The 18,456-nt window shown below is 54.0% G+C and overlaps 1 protein-coding gene across 1 annotated transcript in view; it reads left to right on the plus strand.

Moving 5' to 3' along the window:
* SLC16A2 (solute carrier family 16 member 2) overlaps positions 1–18,241 on the plus strand; it is a 59,998-nt gene extending 41,757 nt beyond the window's left edge. The window contains exons 5-8 of the mRNA XM_044682797.1: positions 572–1,019; positions 1,793–1,945; positions 7,972–8,200; positions 12,257–18,241. Of these exons, the coding sequence (XP_044538732.1) occupies positions 572–1,019; positions 1,793–1,945; positions 7,972–8,200; positions 12,257–12,477 (1,051 nt within the window). The 3' untranslated portion in view covers positions 12,478–18,241. The remainder of the gene's footprint in view (positions 1–571; positions 1,020–1,792; positions 1,946–7,971; positions 8,201–12,256) is intronic.
* The last annotated feature ends 215 nt before the right edge of the window (positions 18,242–18,456 follow it).

The raw sequence follows: 18,456 nt of genomic DNA on the forward strand, positions 1-18,456 counted from the left end.
CTTCTTTAATTCTTGGTGATTAGGAGATGTCTTGTCCATTCTGACTCCAATAGTGACTGTCTTTCCAGGCATCCTCAGGGTTCTCCCTTCTCCAGTGGATGCCTTCCCCGGCCCTTCTCCAGAATCTTTTTCAAGCTTGTTGGGACTTTGGCCTTGCCTGCTCAACATGTGACCTCGATCAAGGATCACAGAACCACAAGGGTCCTCCAAGATCACCTAGTCCCTTCTCATTTTGAAGGAGGGGAAAACTGAGAAACTCAAAAAAATGCCATTTCTCACTCCAGCTCCCCATAGATAGTAGCAGAGCTTTGAATTCAGTCAAGGTCTCTGGCCCTGAAACCGAGGCTTCTCCCCATTGCCATTATTCCTCCTTGACCTCCATGCTTTGCATGAGGGTGGGAGCAGAGTGGGGGGGGCGCGGCCAGTGACCCCCTTGGATTCTGGGTGGGGAGACAGAGGAAAGGGGAGGGAGGGAGGAAGGAACAGAGGGTAAAAAGCCAGGACTGAGGGAAGGCAGCCTATTGTGCCAGAACTGGTGAAGCCCAGGATGGCCCATCTCTTTCCTCCCCAGCTCCCTGGAGGCCCGCTTCTTCACCTACGGCATCCTCTTTGGCTGTGGGAGTTCCTTTGCTTTCCAGCCTTCTCTCGTCATCCTGGGCCACTACTTCCAGCGGCGCCTGGGCCTGGCCAACGGCGTGGTGGCCGCCGCCAGCAGCCTCTTCTCCATGTCCTTCCCCTTCCTGATGAAGGTCCTGGGGGAGAAGATCCAGTTGGCACACACCCTACAGGTACTCAGCGTCTTCATGCTGATCCTCATGCTCCTGTCACTCACCTACCGGCCTCTCCTGCCCACAACCCACAACCCCCGGGCCAAGCTGGGACGAAGCTTTCAGCAGCAGTGTCTGGGCCACTTGACCAGCTACTGCAACATGAGGGTCTTCTATCACAGGACCTATCGCATCTGGGCATTTGGCATTGCCACAGCAGCTCTGGGCTATTTCATCCCCTACGTGCACTTGGTGAGCCATCTCCCTCCATCTCTCGCCGTCTCCCCAGCACCTAGCACTCACGCTGGCAGAGCCCGGGGCTGAGCTAGCAAAGGGAAGGGGTCAGGGTCAGGACTGAAGATGGAGGGAAGGACGTGATCCCTGTCTCCTGGGATTTAGAGGGCCGTCAGGAAGAATAGGGACCACAGTTGTTCTCCTCGGCCAGGGAGAGAAGACCTGGAGTCTCTGGTGTGGTACAGTCAGCCGTCCCACAATGGGATGAGCTACCTTTGGAGGCTGCGAGGGCCCTCCCTTCGCTAGTCATCTCCAGGGGGGAGGTCAGATGTATTAGAGGGCATTCCTGCTTAGGTACAAGTTGACCCAGATGGCATCTGAGATACATGGACAGAAAGGAGCCGAGTCGAAGGCTAGATGATTCTGGGGGGAAAGCGGCAGGGACCAGAAGGAGTATCTACACTATCCCCACATTCAACACCACTCATGGTCCCCATCTCCCGTCCATGCCTTAAAATGGATCCACGGGCTAAGTCCCCCAAAGGCATCCCCCAAAAAACAGAACCCCAGTGGGGGTGGAAGGGTGGGCTGAGGGCTCAGTAGGATAGACTTCTGCCTCTGAAGCTTTCCCGCGATAGGGTCTGGGGAACTTGGTGCCAGGCTGTAAGTGGCACCAGGAATGAGGATGTTCTCCCCAGAAAGTGAGGTGAGAGATGTGCCATTAAGTTCTCCCTGGATTCATCTGCTTTCTCTCTTCCTGTCTGGGGCTGGGGCCGGGCTGTGCTTTTCAGATGAAGTACGTGGACAAGCAGTTCACCGGAGAGAAGATGATCAAGGACACCTGGGTCCTCCTGGTGTGTATCGGGGCCACCTCGGGCATTGGACGCTTGTTGTCTGGCCGGATCAGCGACTCCATTCCTGGCTTAAAGAAGATCTACCTACAGGTGTCCAGTTGACCTTGCCCCACAAGGAGGAAATGGGACAGGCTGGGATGGGGGAGGAGGGGAGAAGACCTCCCCCAAACTAGGGGCTCCCTATTGAGGAGAGGCAGTATGGTTAAGCAGTTAGAGCTCCTCCCTCAGCCAAACAGCATGAGGTTCTGGGCTCCACTGCTGATTCACTGTGGAACCCTGGGCAACGGACCCAGCCTCTTGAGGCCACGGGCGCCTCAGCTCTTCAGTGGAGACAAAGATTGCTACCTCTCCCTACCTCCCAGGGAGAGTGTAAAAATGAAGTAAGCCTCTGTGAGCTCTTCCAAAGAAAGTTATTGTTATTACTATTATCAGCCTCCTCCATCTGGGAGGCCAAAGGCAGAAGTATCAGAAATGCCTTGCCTCCCCAGTGTTCGTGATGGAACACAGCTTAGAGTCCGGAGGACCTCGGTTCAAATTCCAACTCTGACACGTTCTACCCATGTGACTGTGGTCGAGTCAGATTGTCTCAAAGAGCCTCAGTTTCTTCATTTGTAAAATGGGGTAAAACTCCCATTTTAGAACCGAGGATGACAAAGCTAGCAAGGGTTTTAGTAGTGGGAAGGTCAGGGCTAAGAAGACCCCCTAAAATATGGAACACTGGGGCTCTGAGGAGCCTTGGGGCATGGAAGGGCAGAGAAGAGCTGGGCTAAAAGGGAGCTCAGAACTGAGAACGTCGAATGTCAGTGCATCTCGCCCATTCCCCTCATTTGTCCAGCCTCATTGCCAGTCTCTCCTTTCCTTTACTCACTTGTGTGTTCTCCTCTGCCCTCAGTCTCAAGTTCTTGGTTATGGACTGAAGTCCTTCCCATCCCCGGGGTTTGGCTTCTCTGGATACAGATGCCAGGGGCCCAGGCCACCAACCCTCATTCCTGGTAACATTTTTTGGTCAAAGCAATCAGGCACCGTTGCTCTGAACCCAAATCCAGATTGCTGAGGGGTCTCCAGGAAAAGATCTCCTGGGGAGACCAAAATGGAATGTTAGAGCTGAGAGAGCCCTGGGCTAGAGGGATGGAGAGGGACCTATCGGGAAGAACCCAGCCACTCACCTATTTCCTACAGCCTGAGGAGATAGCAGCCCACCACCAGCTCCCCAGAGCCAGCCACTAATGTCCCTAACCACTGGACTCCCAAGATTTGTCTAACACCTTCCTCTAAAAGACAACATGCCCGAATAGAAAGAGCCCTGGTTTCTGAGACCACGGACCTCAGTTTGAAGTTTTCTCTGCTTCTGATTCACTGTGTGACTCTGGGCCTCAGTTTCCTTCTCTGTAAAATGGAGCTAAAAAATCTTATGGACTGTTCTGAGAAACAGCTGAGAGAGTAGACATAAAATATTATATAAATGGAAACTTGCCTGGATTTACTTTGGAGAAAGAATCCTTTTTAACAGTGAAGGTGAACCTTTTAGAGATGGTGTGCCGGGCCCAGCTCCCACACCCCCCACTGAGTGCTGGGCTTGTCCAGCTATACACACCCCCATCCCCTTGCCCCACACAGGGTAGGGAAGAAGCACTCCCCTTGGGCTGTTGGGCAGAGGGGTAGGTGAAGTGAGGAATGTCCTCAGTGAGTGTAGAGAGGGGAAAGGGAGTGGCCTGAGTGTTCTGCTTCCCTCCAGCTCTGCCACCCATGAGCCACCCACCTGACCCCCTGTGTACTCCCATTGGGCTGCTGGGCAAAGGGGTGGGGGATGTGAAAAATCACATTGGAGAGGGGGAAGGGAGCAGCTCCACCCGAGTCCCTCTGCCTTTCTAGTAAGGAATGCTGGAGGGGGAAGGGGTGGCCGTGTGCCCACAGAGAGCCCTCTGCATGCCATCTTTGGCACCTGTGCCATGGGTTTGCTGTCACTGCCTTATAACAAGAGAGTTCCCTAGGAGGTCACATCCATTACAGAATACAATGGAATTCAACTAAGTCTCTAAATTCTCATAACACACCCTACCCCCAGGATGGCAAGACCATCATTTCTGTTGCCATCATCATCATTATTATACTATTACTTCCCACCCCCAATGTGCTAGAAAGGAAATCAGCATACAAGGAGGAAAGTGACTTGCCCAGTATATTGATAACTAACTCTCATGTCTATAGGTGCCTGCGTGCTGGTTTAAGTCCCACTGTTGTTAATGATATTAGAGGTGGTGTAGCTCAGCCCTCCCTCCCCCTCCTCCCACTCAGCCAGGAAGACTTGAGTTCCAGATGTGCCTCTGGCCCGTTCACACTAATTCACTGATCCTCGGGAGATCATAGATCACTTAACCTCTCTGTCACAGACATCTGCAGGGGCTCTTTCTTGTTTCCTGGCCCCCTTAGGTGGGCGGGGGGGGGCCTCTGGACACCTTCTCCGAAGGATGTTTTAAATGTCTAAAGTAAAATACATAAGCTTGAACACGAAAGCAAACATAATAACAAAATAGTCGTAAGCTTTGTTAAAGTTCACCAACAGGCCCTCAAGTCAAGAACTTTTGGGTCAAAGACTGTAATTTGCAAAACAATTGCAAAACTGCACTGGGGACTCTTCACAGCAGAAGTTCCCTTGAAACGATGAAATCATAAGGATGGGCTGCCCCCCCTAGCTCCCCCCCCCGAAAAAAAACAAAACAATTCCCATAGTGCATCTGGGTTTGTAAAATGTTTGACTCCCAGTAATCGTGGCCTAGGGGATTCCAGGAGCACTATTCTCATTTTACATAAAAGGAAACTGAGAGGGGCAGCTGGGTAGCTCAGTGGAGTGAGAGTCAGGCCTAGAGACAGGAGGTCCTAGGTTCAAACCCGGCCTCAGCCACTTCCCAGCTGTGTGACCCTGGGCAAGTCACTTGACCCCCATTGCCCACCCTTACCACTCTTCCACCTATAAGACAATACACCGAAGTACAAGGGTTTAAAAAAAAAGGAAACTGAGGCTCAGAGGAGGGGCAGTGACTTGCTCAAGGTCACCCAGCCAGTGGTGGGCAGGGCCAGGTTCTCTCCGTGAGATCAGCCCTCCCAGCTCCCAGTATGTGCCTGAGCCTGGCCCCCTTTCTTCCAAGCAAGGCCTGCCTGAGGCCCCCATCCTTGGCAGGGATGTGGGGGGCGGGAGGCGCTCGCTCAGCCCCTTGGCCTGGGAGGGGGCCCCATCGAGGATGCCCAGCTGAGAGCCAGCCCTTGAACCACAGGGAGCCGCTGCCTGGGAGGATCCCCAGGGTCGCCCAGAGCTGAGGGCTCACTCTGTTCCAAGAGGGATGTTTCATCGGGAACCTTGGCAAGGCCTCCAGGAGGATGTAAGAGGCGGCCAAACACAATGGGCCAGTAATTACACTCTTTAAAGTCAGTTAATGAGGCCTTTTGTGTTATATAATGATATTAACTCTTAATTGACCTAATGGGCTTGGCTGATAGGCACGTCTGTTCTTTTCTCACCTGGTGTGCAGCCCGAATCCTGGCTGGCAGACAGGCAGGCAGGCGCGTGCTGGGGCCCAAGAAGCCACCACAGGGTTTGGGGCCATGAGAGGAGGGGATTCCCCCACCCCCACCCCAGATGTGGCAAGGAGCTTCCTAGAGAACATTGCCTCCCATTTCCATCTCCTCTGGGGCACCAAATTGAGGCCCAGTACTTGGCACAGTGCCTGGCACATGGTAAACACGTTTAAGAAATGCTCGATGAGGGGTCCCTAGGTGGATAGAGAGCCAGGCCCAGAGATGGGTGGTCCTGGGTTCAAATCTGACCTCCGTGTGACTCTTCCTTTCTGTGTGACCCTAGGCAAGTCACTTAACCCTGAATGCCCAGCCCTTCCCTGTCTTCTGCCTTGGCATCGATACTTAGTGCCAATTCTAAGATGAAAGGGAAGGCTTTGTTTCTCTTAATGAAAATTAAAAAAAATAAATGCTCCTTGACCGTCCTATACTTGTGTGCCTTCAGGCAAGTCACTGTGCTGCCCAGAAAAGCCAGGTAGTGATCCTAATGTTCACCAGCACTGATGCCTTGGGACTTCAGTCTCGGTTTCTCTGCTAGCCAGGCTGACTCAAAGACCTGGGCCGAAAATGGATTTTATTCTCCCAGAAGAAACCAACGTGAGGCAGTCTTTCTGAGGGGGGAGGGAGACGGGGGGGGGTCTTGTTCCCAAAGGGCAGACTCCCCATAAATGACAGCTGTGCCCACAAGCACTCGGGGGCCTTATGGAGAGGTAATCAGGCAACTGGACCATGAGCCTCTCTGCCACTGCTGGAGGGAGCCTCGGAGCTCATCCCGCCCAGGTGCCATCAGCTTCCCGAATCTTCCCTAGTAATGACGACAGTCATCACAATAGCGCACAGTCAGCCTTTTGAGGTTGGCAGAGTGCTTTACCAACATTATCTCCTTTCATCCTCCCACCAACCCAAGGGCGTCACTTGTGGGCAGTGATCGTTTCATCTTTTGTCTTGGTGTCTGTCCCAAGGTCTAGTGGGATGCCCGGCACAGAAGAGGTGCCCAGTAAAATGCGTAGTGAACTGAAAGGGTTTGAAATGGAAAGTCTATGCTGGGGCACTTCCGGGGACAGAGAACTCACTCCTTCTGAAAAGGCACCTCATTCCCATAGCGGGCACTTGTTATTCATTTGTGGTGAGTTAGAATCTCCCTCTCACAGGATCATTGACAGATCTGGAAGGGAACTTAGAAACTACTGGGTTACAAGATGAGGAAACTGAGGCCCAGAAACATTAAGTAATTCTGCCAAAGTCACACAGCCAGAAAGTATCTGAGGTGGGATGGCAGCGCGAATCTTCCTGACTAAGGCAGTGATCTTCCCTCCGCTCTTTGGCCTCACGCCTAGAAGGGCCCAAGACCATCGCACGGACCTTCAGATAGCTGCTTCACCTAGGACACCCCGCATCCCTGGCTAACTCAAGCAGTCCAGTGGCGTGGCATCCGCTCCTCTCACCGTCCCGCTTGACTTGCCCTAGACATGCGTGCTCTAGCTTGCCGCTAAATAAGGCGCCCAGAATGGCCCACGGTACGCTAGACGTGACCTGAACGGGGAGAGGACGAGCCTCCCCCGCCGCCCTTCCTATGCGTGCGGCCCAAGAGAGAGTTAACATTTCTTTCTTGGCAGCTTCGTCTCCTTTGACTCATATCGAGCTAACAGTCAGTCCTCTACTACCTCTGAGTATTTTCCACACAAACCGTTGTCGAGCCGCGGCTGCCATCCAATTTTGGATTTCGCTTTGGGGACATTCTGTCCGACCAAGAGCAACGTCACACCGCCCGGCTTTCCATGTTTCATAGCATGGCCCCGGCCTCCTTGGAGTGGTTTGGAACTCCCAATAGGTCTCTCCACAGGAGGCCCCACCAAAGCCAGGAAGAGAGGATCCTGCCTCATCTCCCCAGACAGTCCCAGAGGTACCAGGCTCTGGGCCAGGGGTGACCCCAAATGCCTGCTGGGCCAGACCTTACTGGTGCTGTGTCTTCCTGGGTTTGTCCCCCCCAAAGCTGGAGGTTCTGGGGTCCCCCGGTACTTTCTCGACCCTGCTCTGAAAGCCAGGACCGCCAGCCCCATCCCTCCTGGGAAAGAGCACATCCTGACGTAATGCAGACTAAAGCCCAGATGTGCTCATTTGCCTCTAAAAACAATACCCCTAAATGCCTTGCAACACACACACACACACACACACACACACACACACACACACACACACAGTGGCGGCACAGGCCTTTTCTGGAGGAATCCTCATGATCCAATGAGATGATATTTGTAAAGCAATCTGCACAGCGCCTCGCACATAGGAGGTGCTTAATAAATGCTTCTTTCCTCCTTCCCTCTTCCCATTCAAAGGACATAGTCCTAGACCCGCCGAGCACGGCAGGTCTGGGAGGGACCTTGGAACCTAGTGGAGAGTCAGAGGGGACTTTAAGACTGGAAGGCTGCCAGAGCGAGGAAGGTCTTGGAGGTTTCTGATAGTTTTTCAGGTGACTAAATCTGGCCCACAGGTGTCCACACTGCCTGACCCAGGTTCCTTCCTTCCTTCTTTCTTTCTTTCTCCAGGTCATCGCCTTTATGCTCCTGGGCCTAATGTGCATGATGATTCCCCTGTGCAAAGGCTTTGGTGGCCTCATCGTCGTCTGCCTCTTCCTTGGCCTATGTGACGGCTTCTTCACCACCATCATGGCACCTGTTGCCTTCGAACTGGTCGGGCCCATGCAGGCATCTCAGGCCATTGGCTACCTCCTAGGCATGATGGCACTGCCCATGACCGCCGGGCCCCCCATAGCAGGTGAGGCTGCCCACCCAGAGAGGGTGCTTGGGGGAGAAGCTTCCCTGCCCATCTGAACACCTCTGTCGCTTCTTACCCCATTATGGCCTCTCAAACAGCCATGCTGGCACATGCTGGGCGGGCAAGCCTCAGCAATTCTCCCAGCTCAGGCTAAACCATGTTGGAGTTCAAAGGACCCAGGTCGCAGGGCAGGGTTTGACCCCTAGCACACCCAGAGTCCATCTTCCAATACTTGTCTTGGCACAAGGGTGACCCTGGGGGATCTCCAAGGCTATGCGAGGAGAGCCCGAGGCCCACCCATTCCTCCCAATTTGGGGAGGCTTTGAGCCTAGGCCCAGCAAGGGACTGTAAGCGATAGACAGCAGAGAGTCAGCCAGCCAAAGCACCAACAGACTCAGCTCGGCACAAGAGAACCACCTACCAAGGGAAGCGTTTGTTAGGTTCCTTGCAACTCCTTCAATTATCTCCTCAGGCAGGACCAAGTTGGGGCCTGCACTAGCCGAAGGAGCCAGGGAGCCCCCGTAAAGAGCTCTGGCTTCCCAGATGACTGATTGTATAGCAGCAGAACCCCAGAAGAAGGCTGGGCTTCGATTTGATGACTGAATAGATAAGGGAGAGGGGGAACCTGGCTATTCAACACAAATGACTGAATAGCAAAAGGGAGGCATGGGAAAGAGAAAAAGGCCAAACCCGGTTGTATTTCCCAATTCTCCGACAGTAGACAGAGAGGCAGACTGAAAGGAAACACGGCTAAGTATACAAATTCTTGAAGAGCAGCCCCCCTTTCAAGCCTGTTTCTGAGGCCAGCTCTTGCCAGGCTAGAATGACTGCCCAGCCACAAACTGCAGGGCCGACAGAGCCATACACAGCAATTTTTGCTTCTGGGGCAAGCGGCATCAACCATGGCCTCAATTTGGGGAGTAGGGTAGGTAGAGAAGGAGATTCTGAGGCAGGAAGGAGTGGCTTATGGTAAAGCCCCTGAGAGGGTTGGAAATAGAGCAAAGTGGGCTGAGGTGGTTCTGAGCAAGCAACTTAACATGGGTACAGTGGTAGGTTGTGGTGAGGAGGGAGGAAGCTGATATTTGGCAGCTTCCTATTTTAACTCTTCTGACAATGTGCTAAGCTGCTTCTATACTTTTGAGGGATTGAAAGTGCCACCAGCGGTCCCTCTAAATGTCGACACCCTGGTGCGAAGTTCTGTTCACTCCACCCTAGGAACATCCAATATTTTTGGCCATATCTTCTAAGACCATGTCGGCAAACCTATGGCACTTGTGCCGGAGGGGGCTGCTCCTTTTCCCCCTCTACATACACAACTGAGGACATTTATTTCATCACTCACCTCTCTGCCCAGCAGCCCAAAGGGAGAGCTTCCTCCCTCCCCTGTCTGGAGTAAGGCAGGGGTGGGCATTGCACATGCAGGGTTTCCGTTTGGGCACTCAGGCCCCAAAAGGTTTGCCATCACTGTCCTAAGATGTAGATGGATAGATAGGGCCTGCATGAGTAGAGTGTACGCCCACACAGATGAATTCACAGACCCTATATACATTAAAGTATCTTCTAAGGGTTTTTCTAGTCTGCAAGTACATGAGAGGATGGGAGGAGGGAATCCAACTAAGTGACCTTCTTAACCGATCCATGAATAGGTCTGATGTCCACCGATTTCATTGTGGGTACATGGCCATGTCCACAGCTAACCTAGAGAAATGTGGGACAGCCACAGCCTCTGGATTATTGAGGCTTGGTGGCAACCTTCTGGTCTTTGGCCAGGCTTGTAAATCAACCTTATTAGGAGCAGGCCATGAACCAGGGATATTGTAGGTGGCTCTTGAGTAGTATCAGGAAAAAGAGTGCCCCTAGAATTTCCCTAGAAACAAACCTGTGATCCAAAGGTGATTGCGGGTACCCTTGGGTAAGCAGCACGGGATGCCCTGAAGTGGAAAACACCCTGGCAAGAGTCCAAACAGGACATAGTCTTAAAATCACCCTCGTGGCAAGGTATCGAATGTCAACATCTGAAGATACCCTGCAGGTGGTCTTGTGGGGCCCTCTCACTATAGCCATACACAGAGGCAGAGTCCAGTCTAAGGATCTTAGGACCTGGATGGCAAAATTGAGAGAGACCGTAGAATCTGAGCTGGCAGGGGCACGGGGGATCTAGTAGTCTTATTTTACAGAGGAGGAACTTGGGCTCCAGAGAGGAGAAGCGATCTTCTGAAGGAAAAGTCACTGTCAAGACTTAAACGCAGGTCTTCGGCCACATCCCAGAACAGACTATCTGAGGTGGGAGGGACCCTAGAAGATAGAGCAGAGTCTTGTTGGACCTAGGAAGGATGTACAGTATAGCGGATAGAGAGCCGGACTTGGAGAAGCAAGGCCTTCCTGTCTCTCGTCACCCTCTCCAATGTACCCTCCTGAGAGCTTCCACTTCAAACGGAGGCCCAGAGCTCATTCAGGTGCTCTCTCAAATGCTGGTATCAGGAGAAAAGGCGAGAAGCCGTGGTTGCTTCTTCGCTGCAGGCCCTGCTGCAGCTATTCTATCCAGTCTCACCCTACCAGGCCATTGCCCCCCTCCTAAAGAAGGAAGGAGATGAGCATTGATTAAGTGCCTACTATATGCCAGGCACTGTACTAAGAACTTTACAAATATCATCTCCTCTGATGCTCACAACCACCGTGATGCTGGGGTTGGCCCATTTTGCAGTTGAGGAAACCGAGACAGGCAGAAGTTAAGCGATTTGCCCAGGGCCGCACAGCCAGGAAGTGCCTTCAGTCTAGTTCCAATGGTGGAGGAAGGGAAGATCAGAGTTTTAGAGCCTGGAAGCTTGGTGGGGGTGAGGGGGTGAAATCAATGAGGAGACGTTACCATCCATAACCGGAGTGCCCGCAACTGGCCTCAAGCTGCCAGAGGCTACTCAAGCCCTACTTAAGGGGAAATGGCAAGTCAGAGAATGCCAGGAATGCTGTTCAGGAGCGGGAACAGAGGTGCAAATGCCATTGGTTCTCAGCTAACCATCTGCTCCCCAGGAGCCTCGAAACATTTGGTTACCTGCAAACAAGTACTAGCAGGCGGGGACAGAGCACTCATTCCTCCGTAGTTCCTTCAGGCCTAGTCGGGGTTCCGCTGGGTAGGGAAGAAAACGAAAAGTTGGATGAGAGGTGCTTTAGGAATGGCTCACTGGTGGATTTCCCATCCCCATATGATCCCGTCACTCTCCTTTCTGATGCCCGGAAGCTGCTTATTCTGTCTTCTCTTTCATAAATGGAGGAAAAGGGGAAAGGTTCGTGGGAGCTAGAGCTGGCCCGACCCTCAGAGTCCATTCCCCTCATCACACAAAGTGGGACCCCGAGACCCGGGGACTTGCCCAAGGTCACACAGTAATGAATGAGCAGATCTGGGATCTGAACCCAGGATTTTGGATCCTCTGACTTCTTAGCCATTTGCCATGGCATTAACTCCACTGCTGATTGGAGTTCGGCACCAGCAGTGGGCTCCCCTCTAGGAAAGAATTTCTCCCTTTCGATTCCTTTTTGTCTGGAGTGATTGACATCAGCTTTTTCTAGGCAATTCCTAAATGGCACAGTTCCATCCCCCTCTAGGTCTCGGGTTCCTCATTTTCCAGATGAGAAACTGGAGACAAAACAGCGAGATGGAGTGATTTGCCCAAGGCAACAGTCTGTGTCTGCGTTGGGATTTGAACCCAGGTCTTCCTAACACCAAGTCCAATTCTGCATCCACTATCCCACACTGCCTCTAGGTTATATGATCCTTTCTAGTTTTGATGATCTAAGCTCTGAGTTCTAAAGTTCCCCTCAGTTCTGCCATTCCACGTTCGAAGGCCCTTCCAGCTCTGGCATTGCCTGCATCCGGGTCCCCCCTAGCTCCAACAGACTGTGTTCTCTAAGTCCTGTGTACCTCTATATGAGTTGGACTTCCTGCGGGGAGCCTGACTCATGCAGAATCTGAACGAGCAGCATTGGTTCCTGGGGGAAGGAGATGGAGGGCTCGATGGGCACCTGGTAGGCAGAGAGCCATATCTCTGTTGAATTTTGCAGGTCTCCTCCACAACTGTTTTGAGAACTACCACGTGGCCTTCTACTTTGCGGGCATCCCCCCCATCATTGGAGGCATAATCCTCTTCTTTGTTCCACTGTTCCATCGGAAAATGCCCAAGAAACAGGAAATGGACTCCAGCAAGGACAAGATGCTGGCCTCAGACACCATCATGAACGGAGAGCTGCTGCCCGGGGCCCCTGCCACAGAGGCTCACATCTAACACCCTGCCCCCATCGCTGCCTCCCACCCCGGCCTCCACCCTCTGGCCTCCAGCACCTCTCCCTCAACCCAGCCGTGGGCACTTCCTACACCCTATCTTGGGTGCTCTGCATTCATTAGCCAAGTTCTCCCCCATTTAATGCCTTGTACCTTTCCAGTGCCACGGCTTGGAAAGTCTCTCTCTAGGGTGGCTTTTCTCTTGCCTTTTGGACTTCCCCCCAGCAATCTTCTGATCTCTCAGTGAGGTCGAGGAGTCGTTATATCTTGGCCCCACGTTGGGCCACCAACTTCTGGTAGTGGTCACTCTGCTCCCAGGAGCCTTGGGGGGGAGATCCAGGCCCCTGAGTGCTAACGAGTGAGTCACCCATACTGCTATCCATCTGCCTTTGGGAATCGTGGGAAGGAAGCAAATTCAGATGTCACCAAATGCTCTAGTATCCCCGACTTTGAATGATACCACGCATCAAGCTATTGGGAGGCCCTGACGACTGGTTCTCGCCACACCAGTACACCAGTGCACCAGTGCACCAGTGGGAGGGCTTGACTGGCTGGCTATCCCCTCTCCCCTAGAGGCAGTTGCTTCTTCCTTCTCGTTTTCCTTCCTCTGCTTCTTCCCTCCCTCCCTTCTTCCTCTCCTCTGTTTCTTCTTGTATAGGATGCTGGGGCAGAGGAGCAATCTGACCAACTAACAAGCATCTATTAAGTGCCAGGACCTGTGCTAGGTGCTAGCGGCTGTGCCCTTCCAAGTTCGGGGTGGACCAACCCATCTCATCCCATCCCACCCCACCAGTGACATAAATGGCTGTGTGGGCCCGGGTCAGTCACAGCAGAGACTGATCCCTTCTTTAGTTTTCCCCGCATACAGAACAAGGCGGGTTGGACTCTCTGGTATCTCTGAGGTTTTAAATCCTTGAATTCCACCAACCACGCTTTCTCGGGGTGGGGCAGGGACCGGTAGAGTTTCTCCCCTTTGACCGTTGATCCTCATGGGTCCTCCGGACACCAGGGTCGGAGTTAGCTGGGAAGAACAGGGGTGTCCTCCAAGAACCCTTTCTTCTCCCTCTCATCTCAAGCTCAGCAATCCTTGAGCTTCTTGGCCCCCCGTTGATGGGTGACGGGTGCTCCCCCACCCGTTGCCACCCGAGTGCTTGCCAAGCGAAAGGAGCCTGGCTGTTAAGAACCTCTGAACATTTGCCGGCAACAGAATGAATGTAGGCCTAGGCCTCTGCCATCCTCGTTCAGAAACCTCCGGCCCAATCAATGTTTGGGGCATCCCTCGCTCCATCCCAAGGCTAGACGCGTTCCATAAACATGCAGCAGAGGGAAAGCCGTAGTGAATTCAGGCCATTGCCAAGGAGACAATTGAAATTCTCTGATCTAAGCCGGCCTCGGAAACTTTGCCCCCTGTCCTCCCGCCTCCCTCCGGTAGTCACTCTAAGAAGCTCTGGGTACGTAACTCGTCTCTCACGGCCAAGCCCCATTCCAGCTCCATCCAAGCCTCCGGCCATCTGTCAGCTAATCTAGCCTTGGTCAAGGCCCTTCCCCACTCGAGGACTGAGCTTGCTCTTAGAAAGTGTCGTGAGGCCTGGCTAGGAACCTATCTCTGGCTGTCATACAGGTCAGTATTATGGGGAAAGGGCTACCGGCCCTGGGCCCGGGCCCAGCGCTGGACCCCAGGCCCCTGTAGAGAATATCTGGAACATGGAGACGGAGGTGGCAGATGGGAGGCTTTCGTTAGATAGCCGAGAGCCGTCTTCAGTTATCTGGGGGGAAACTCACTCACCTCCGTCCTGACCCCGCCGCCACGCTGGGGCTCTCTGGACCGCTCTGGTTAGGAGGTGGAATGAGGGAGCTGGCACATCCCCAGCAGCAAGGGGCGCCGAGGCAGGGGTCTGACCCCAGCTAATGCAGGCACAAAAGTTGCCAGGAGCAGACAGCACTGGCCCAGGCCTCTCTCTGTGAAGCAGATGCCAACTTCTTGCCCCTGCCCAGGCCCTGGGCGGCAGTCCTGCTGAATACGGCCCCAAAAGCCCCTGGTCTGAGAACAAAGGGACCCATCAGGGCCACTTGAAGACTTGCTCATTAGGCTTGGAACGGCACCACTAGGGCTCCTTCCCAGCCTCTCTCCACTTGGGCATGTGGCCTCTCTCTGTGTCCCCACCTTGGCTGTTGCTCTGGACCATCATTAGTGAGGCAGTGAATGAGGGCCGCTGGGGCCTTTGATCCCTCTGCCCTCTGGGGCCGTGGGGTCAGGGAAGGGCCCTGGAAGCCCCTCCAGATCTCCTTCTGCACTCTGGCTCCTCTAAAACCAACCTATTCATCCAAACATGGGAAAGAGACAATCCCACACTGAGGTTGTTTTCCAAAACCATGAAGTTTTACTTTACAAACTGGCAGCCGGGAGGGCCTTGGCCAGGACAAGGGTTGGCGCCTAACTTCTTCCCGGTCCAGGGCCCTCGGCCCCTTTGGCTAGGTACCCCCTCCCCCGCCCCTTTTCCGGCAGCAGCACAGTGTCATGGAAAGAACACTGGATTTGGAGGCCAAAAAACTGCCTCGGAATCTCAGCTCTGTTGCTGAGTGAACATTAGAGAAGCCCTTCCCTCCTCTAGGCCTCAGTTTCCTCACCTTTAAAATGAGACCATTGAAGTTAGAAGATCTCTAAGGCCCCTTTCTAGCTCCAAAATCCTATCATCTGTAGCAACTGAGGCACTCCAGGCCTAGGGCCTGTTACGCCTTACTGAACTAGAAGGGTGGGCAGGGGCCAGATGAATGAGCAAGTGTGGGGTTCTGCCCACCAAGAAGATAGACTTCCAGACTCCTGTAATGTCTAGGAACTTCCCCGGGATGGCCGTTGGTAATTTCATAGCAGCCATGAGATCCCTCCTCCTCCTCCAAAGAGGGCTTTCCCTCTTGGGCTCTCAGCTGGCCCAACAGTGGCCCCGCTGACCGATGGGGAACGGAGCCCTGGGTCAGTTCCTACTGCTTCAGGTGGTTCTGAGAAGTCTAACGTCCCCTTCTTGTCTGGATGAAGGACGGGAGGCTCAGCCCCACTTCCCTGTGGCAGCCAAGGCCTTGGGGTAGAAGGTGCCCGGACGCCTCTCCCAAATCTGCGTCTGTGCTTGGCCTGGGGCTTTGTGGAAAGTTGGCCACCGGAGCCTAACGTTCATCTTCGTTCTAGTGAGTGGCCAGGCGGGGACTCGAGCAGGAGAACGGGTTGGAAGTCATGGGGGGGGGGCAGCGGAGGGTTAGAGGAACTCCTGAAATGGCCCCTTTGAGCCTTCTCCAGCAGAAAGTCGAAACAGACCTCCGCTGCCTGCGGCTCGGGGCCGTGGACATTGAAATCCTGGAGGAGTTTGGGACAAATAAACAAATCTGCAAACTTTGCCTTGGTATGTGCACTGGCTCCCAGGGTGCAACAAACTTGACCCTGTGAACAGCAGGAAGTTTGGCTTTGGGACCAAGGAGGCCACAGTCTTGTTTGAAATCCCCCAATCTGTCGGGGTCCATATTCTCTGCCAGAGCGGAAATTGGAAGTGGAGCCATGCAGGGGACTGGGTTGGGCTGTTTTGGGTTAGATTCTTTTTTCTCGGCTCAAATGGAAAATGTGGTGCCTTTCAAAAACGGGAACCCCTGGGGCAGCTCTCGTAGCCTCATTCCTCCAGCCAGGTAGCAGCGGCCCGAGAGGCCCCGTGGCGGTGAGGAGCTCCCTCTCGTCCCTTGCCTAGTGGTGGAAGTGATCTGTAGTGTGAGTGCTCCCGAATCCTGGTGCCACCTCGATTGAGCCTTAAGGCCCGGGGCTCTCAGTGGCCATTACCGTGGATGCCATTACTGCACGGGGAGGATCTCCGTGCGGCTACTACGTATGGCAAAGCCGGGTTTCCCTTCAGTTCAGTTCATTTTTGTAACTTTAACATTCTCTCATGATTGCCAAAGCATTTCTCTTCTCTTCTAACTCCCTCCCCACTCGATGGAAGTTATTAAGGATCAAATAAATTGCCCCCTCCCCGAGGGGCCAGAGGATACAGGGAGAGGATGAGGTTGAGTTCTAAGGAAAGATCTGCCCACCCTGGAATTGGGGGGGCTTGGAGGGGAGTCACATGGGGGAGGTAGGCTTACAACAACCCATAAATATCATGCCTTGTATGTCACAGCCCAGGCTGGTGGACAGCAGACCTGGTTTCGAATCCCACCTCTACTACTTCTTGGTTCTAGGACTGGGCAAGTCCTCTCCCATCTGCAAGTGGCCCAGACGGTCACTGAGGTCTGTTTCCTTCCATTGGACCATCCTACAAATATTGCCCCCAAGTGAAAGATGCCAAGCTGGGCATCCGTCCCTTTGCCCTGTGGTAGAGGGAATCCTGGATGAGCTGGAGAGATCACCCCTCCTGCTGCCCCCCCTCCCCCAGCCTCCACTCAGCACCAAAAAGGCAGATGGAGATTTAGCGAGGGTGGGGGATGGATGCCTCGTCTCCCTGCCACCTCTGCCTGGTGAGAAGAAAGCCAAGCCTTGGGAGGTTTTTCCCAATTCGTTCTCCCCACAGGGTAATGTGGTTTCTTGTCTGACCCCGGTGCCAGACTAATCCTGCTCCCCTCCAACCCCCCCCCCAGCTCTCATCCTTTGCTCCTAAGCTACCAGCCGAGGCCCAAGGGCTGCTCCCTGGCCTTCGCCCAATCCAAGCGCTCACCCTTACCCCTACCTCGGCCCTCCACAAGCCCCGAGGCCTCCGCTTGTGTTTGATCCCCCCGAATCATTAGATTTCAAAGCTGGAGAATCCCATCGTTTTTATGAGTGTTTTCTCTCCTCCTCCCTTTCATCTCCGAGAAGGCGGCAGACTCACCTCCCGCACATGGCAGCCTCGAGAGCCAGAAGAAAGGTGCCAGCACTTGAGGGGTTAAACAATGCCTTGTGGTAGAGGCACGATGTCTTAGAAGGTCTCTTTTGCCTGGTGGACACCTCCGGCAGGGGCACAGATGCAGGCCCAGGACCGCTGTGGGCCAGGAGATACGTTCCACAGCCTTCAGAAGCGAAGCTCGAGGGAGGCCCTGAGCCTGAGGCCTGATTCTTCTGGGCCTCGGCTACTGTCTGCTTGTCCTGGCCCAGAGCAGGCCCAAGGTCACTTTCAAGCTTGCCTGCCCTAAATCTTGTGCTCACCTCGAGCAGCCTCTGGAATTACCCCCAGGCCTCACTGTTCCGCTGCCTTCGGGGTCCGGCCTAGTACAGTCTGGTCCGCTGTCTCCCAGAGGAAGTTGTCTTCTTGGGAGGCCCCGACGTTCCTCCGTGTCTGGTTCTCCCTCCGGCAGCTGTCTGCTCACCAGCAAAGCCTGGCAGGAAGATTCCAGTGGCCCGAGCGTTCCCTCTTTGCCTCTCATCCTACCTGAGGCTGTTGGGCTGGCCCCACTCAGAAGGCCACTCGGGCCCCAGCTTGGCTCCCTTAGAGCACCAGCCCTGCCTCCCATCCCTCGAAGGCCCAGGGCGCAGCCTTCCCAGCAGCAGCCTTCCTAGGCCTTTGTCCTGGGCTGTCTCCACCTCTCGGGGCTCGCCGCCCTTCTCCACCCATCATACCTGGCCTGGCCTTCCCCTTGTGTAGTTGTGTATCCATATGTAGCTCCTTCCTTCAGTTTGCTGAGCTTTTCTCCGATGTTGTTGCAAAACCCAGCCGCTCCCACGTTGGGCCTCTTCCTCAGCCAAGAGCCACCCTTCAAAAGATCCCGAGATCATTATATTCTGCACCTCTCAAGTATTGTATTAAAGAGTGACAATCCTTCTCCTGGCGCGCTGAACTTTTTGGGACTGGGGTGGGGGGTAGGAGGCGGCTGTCCCTGGGGCGGCTAAGAGCAAGAAGGTCCCGAGTACGAATCTGCACACCTTGAATTCCAAGGCCCTAGGAACCACTGTGCTCAGAGGATGGTCTCAGCTTCATGAGGGAAAGGGGTGGCTACGTGAGGGATGGGAAAGGTAGCATGGGAGGTGGGGGGGGGG

Source organism: Gracilinanus agilis, chromosome X, assembly GCF_016433145.1.
Source record: "Gracilinanus agilis isolate LMUSP501 chromosome X, AgileGrace, whole genome shotgun sequence".
Taxonomy (NCBI): Eukaryota; Metazoa; Chordata; class Mammalia; order Didelphimorphia; family Didelphidae; genus Gracilinanus; species Gracilinanus agilis.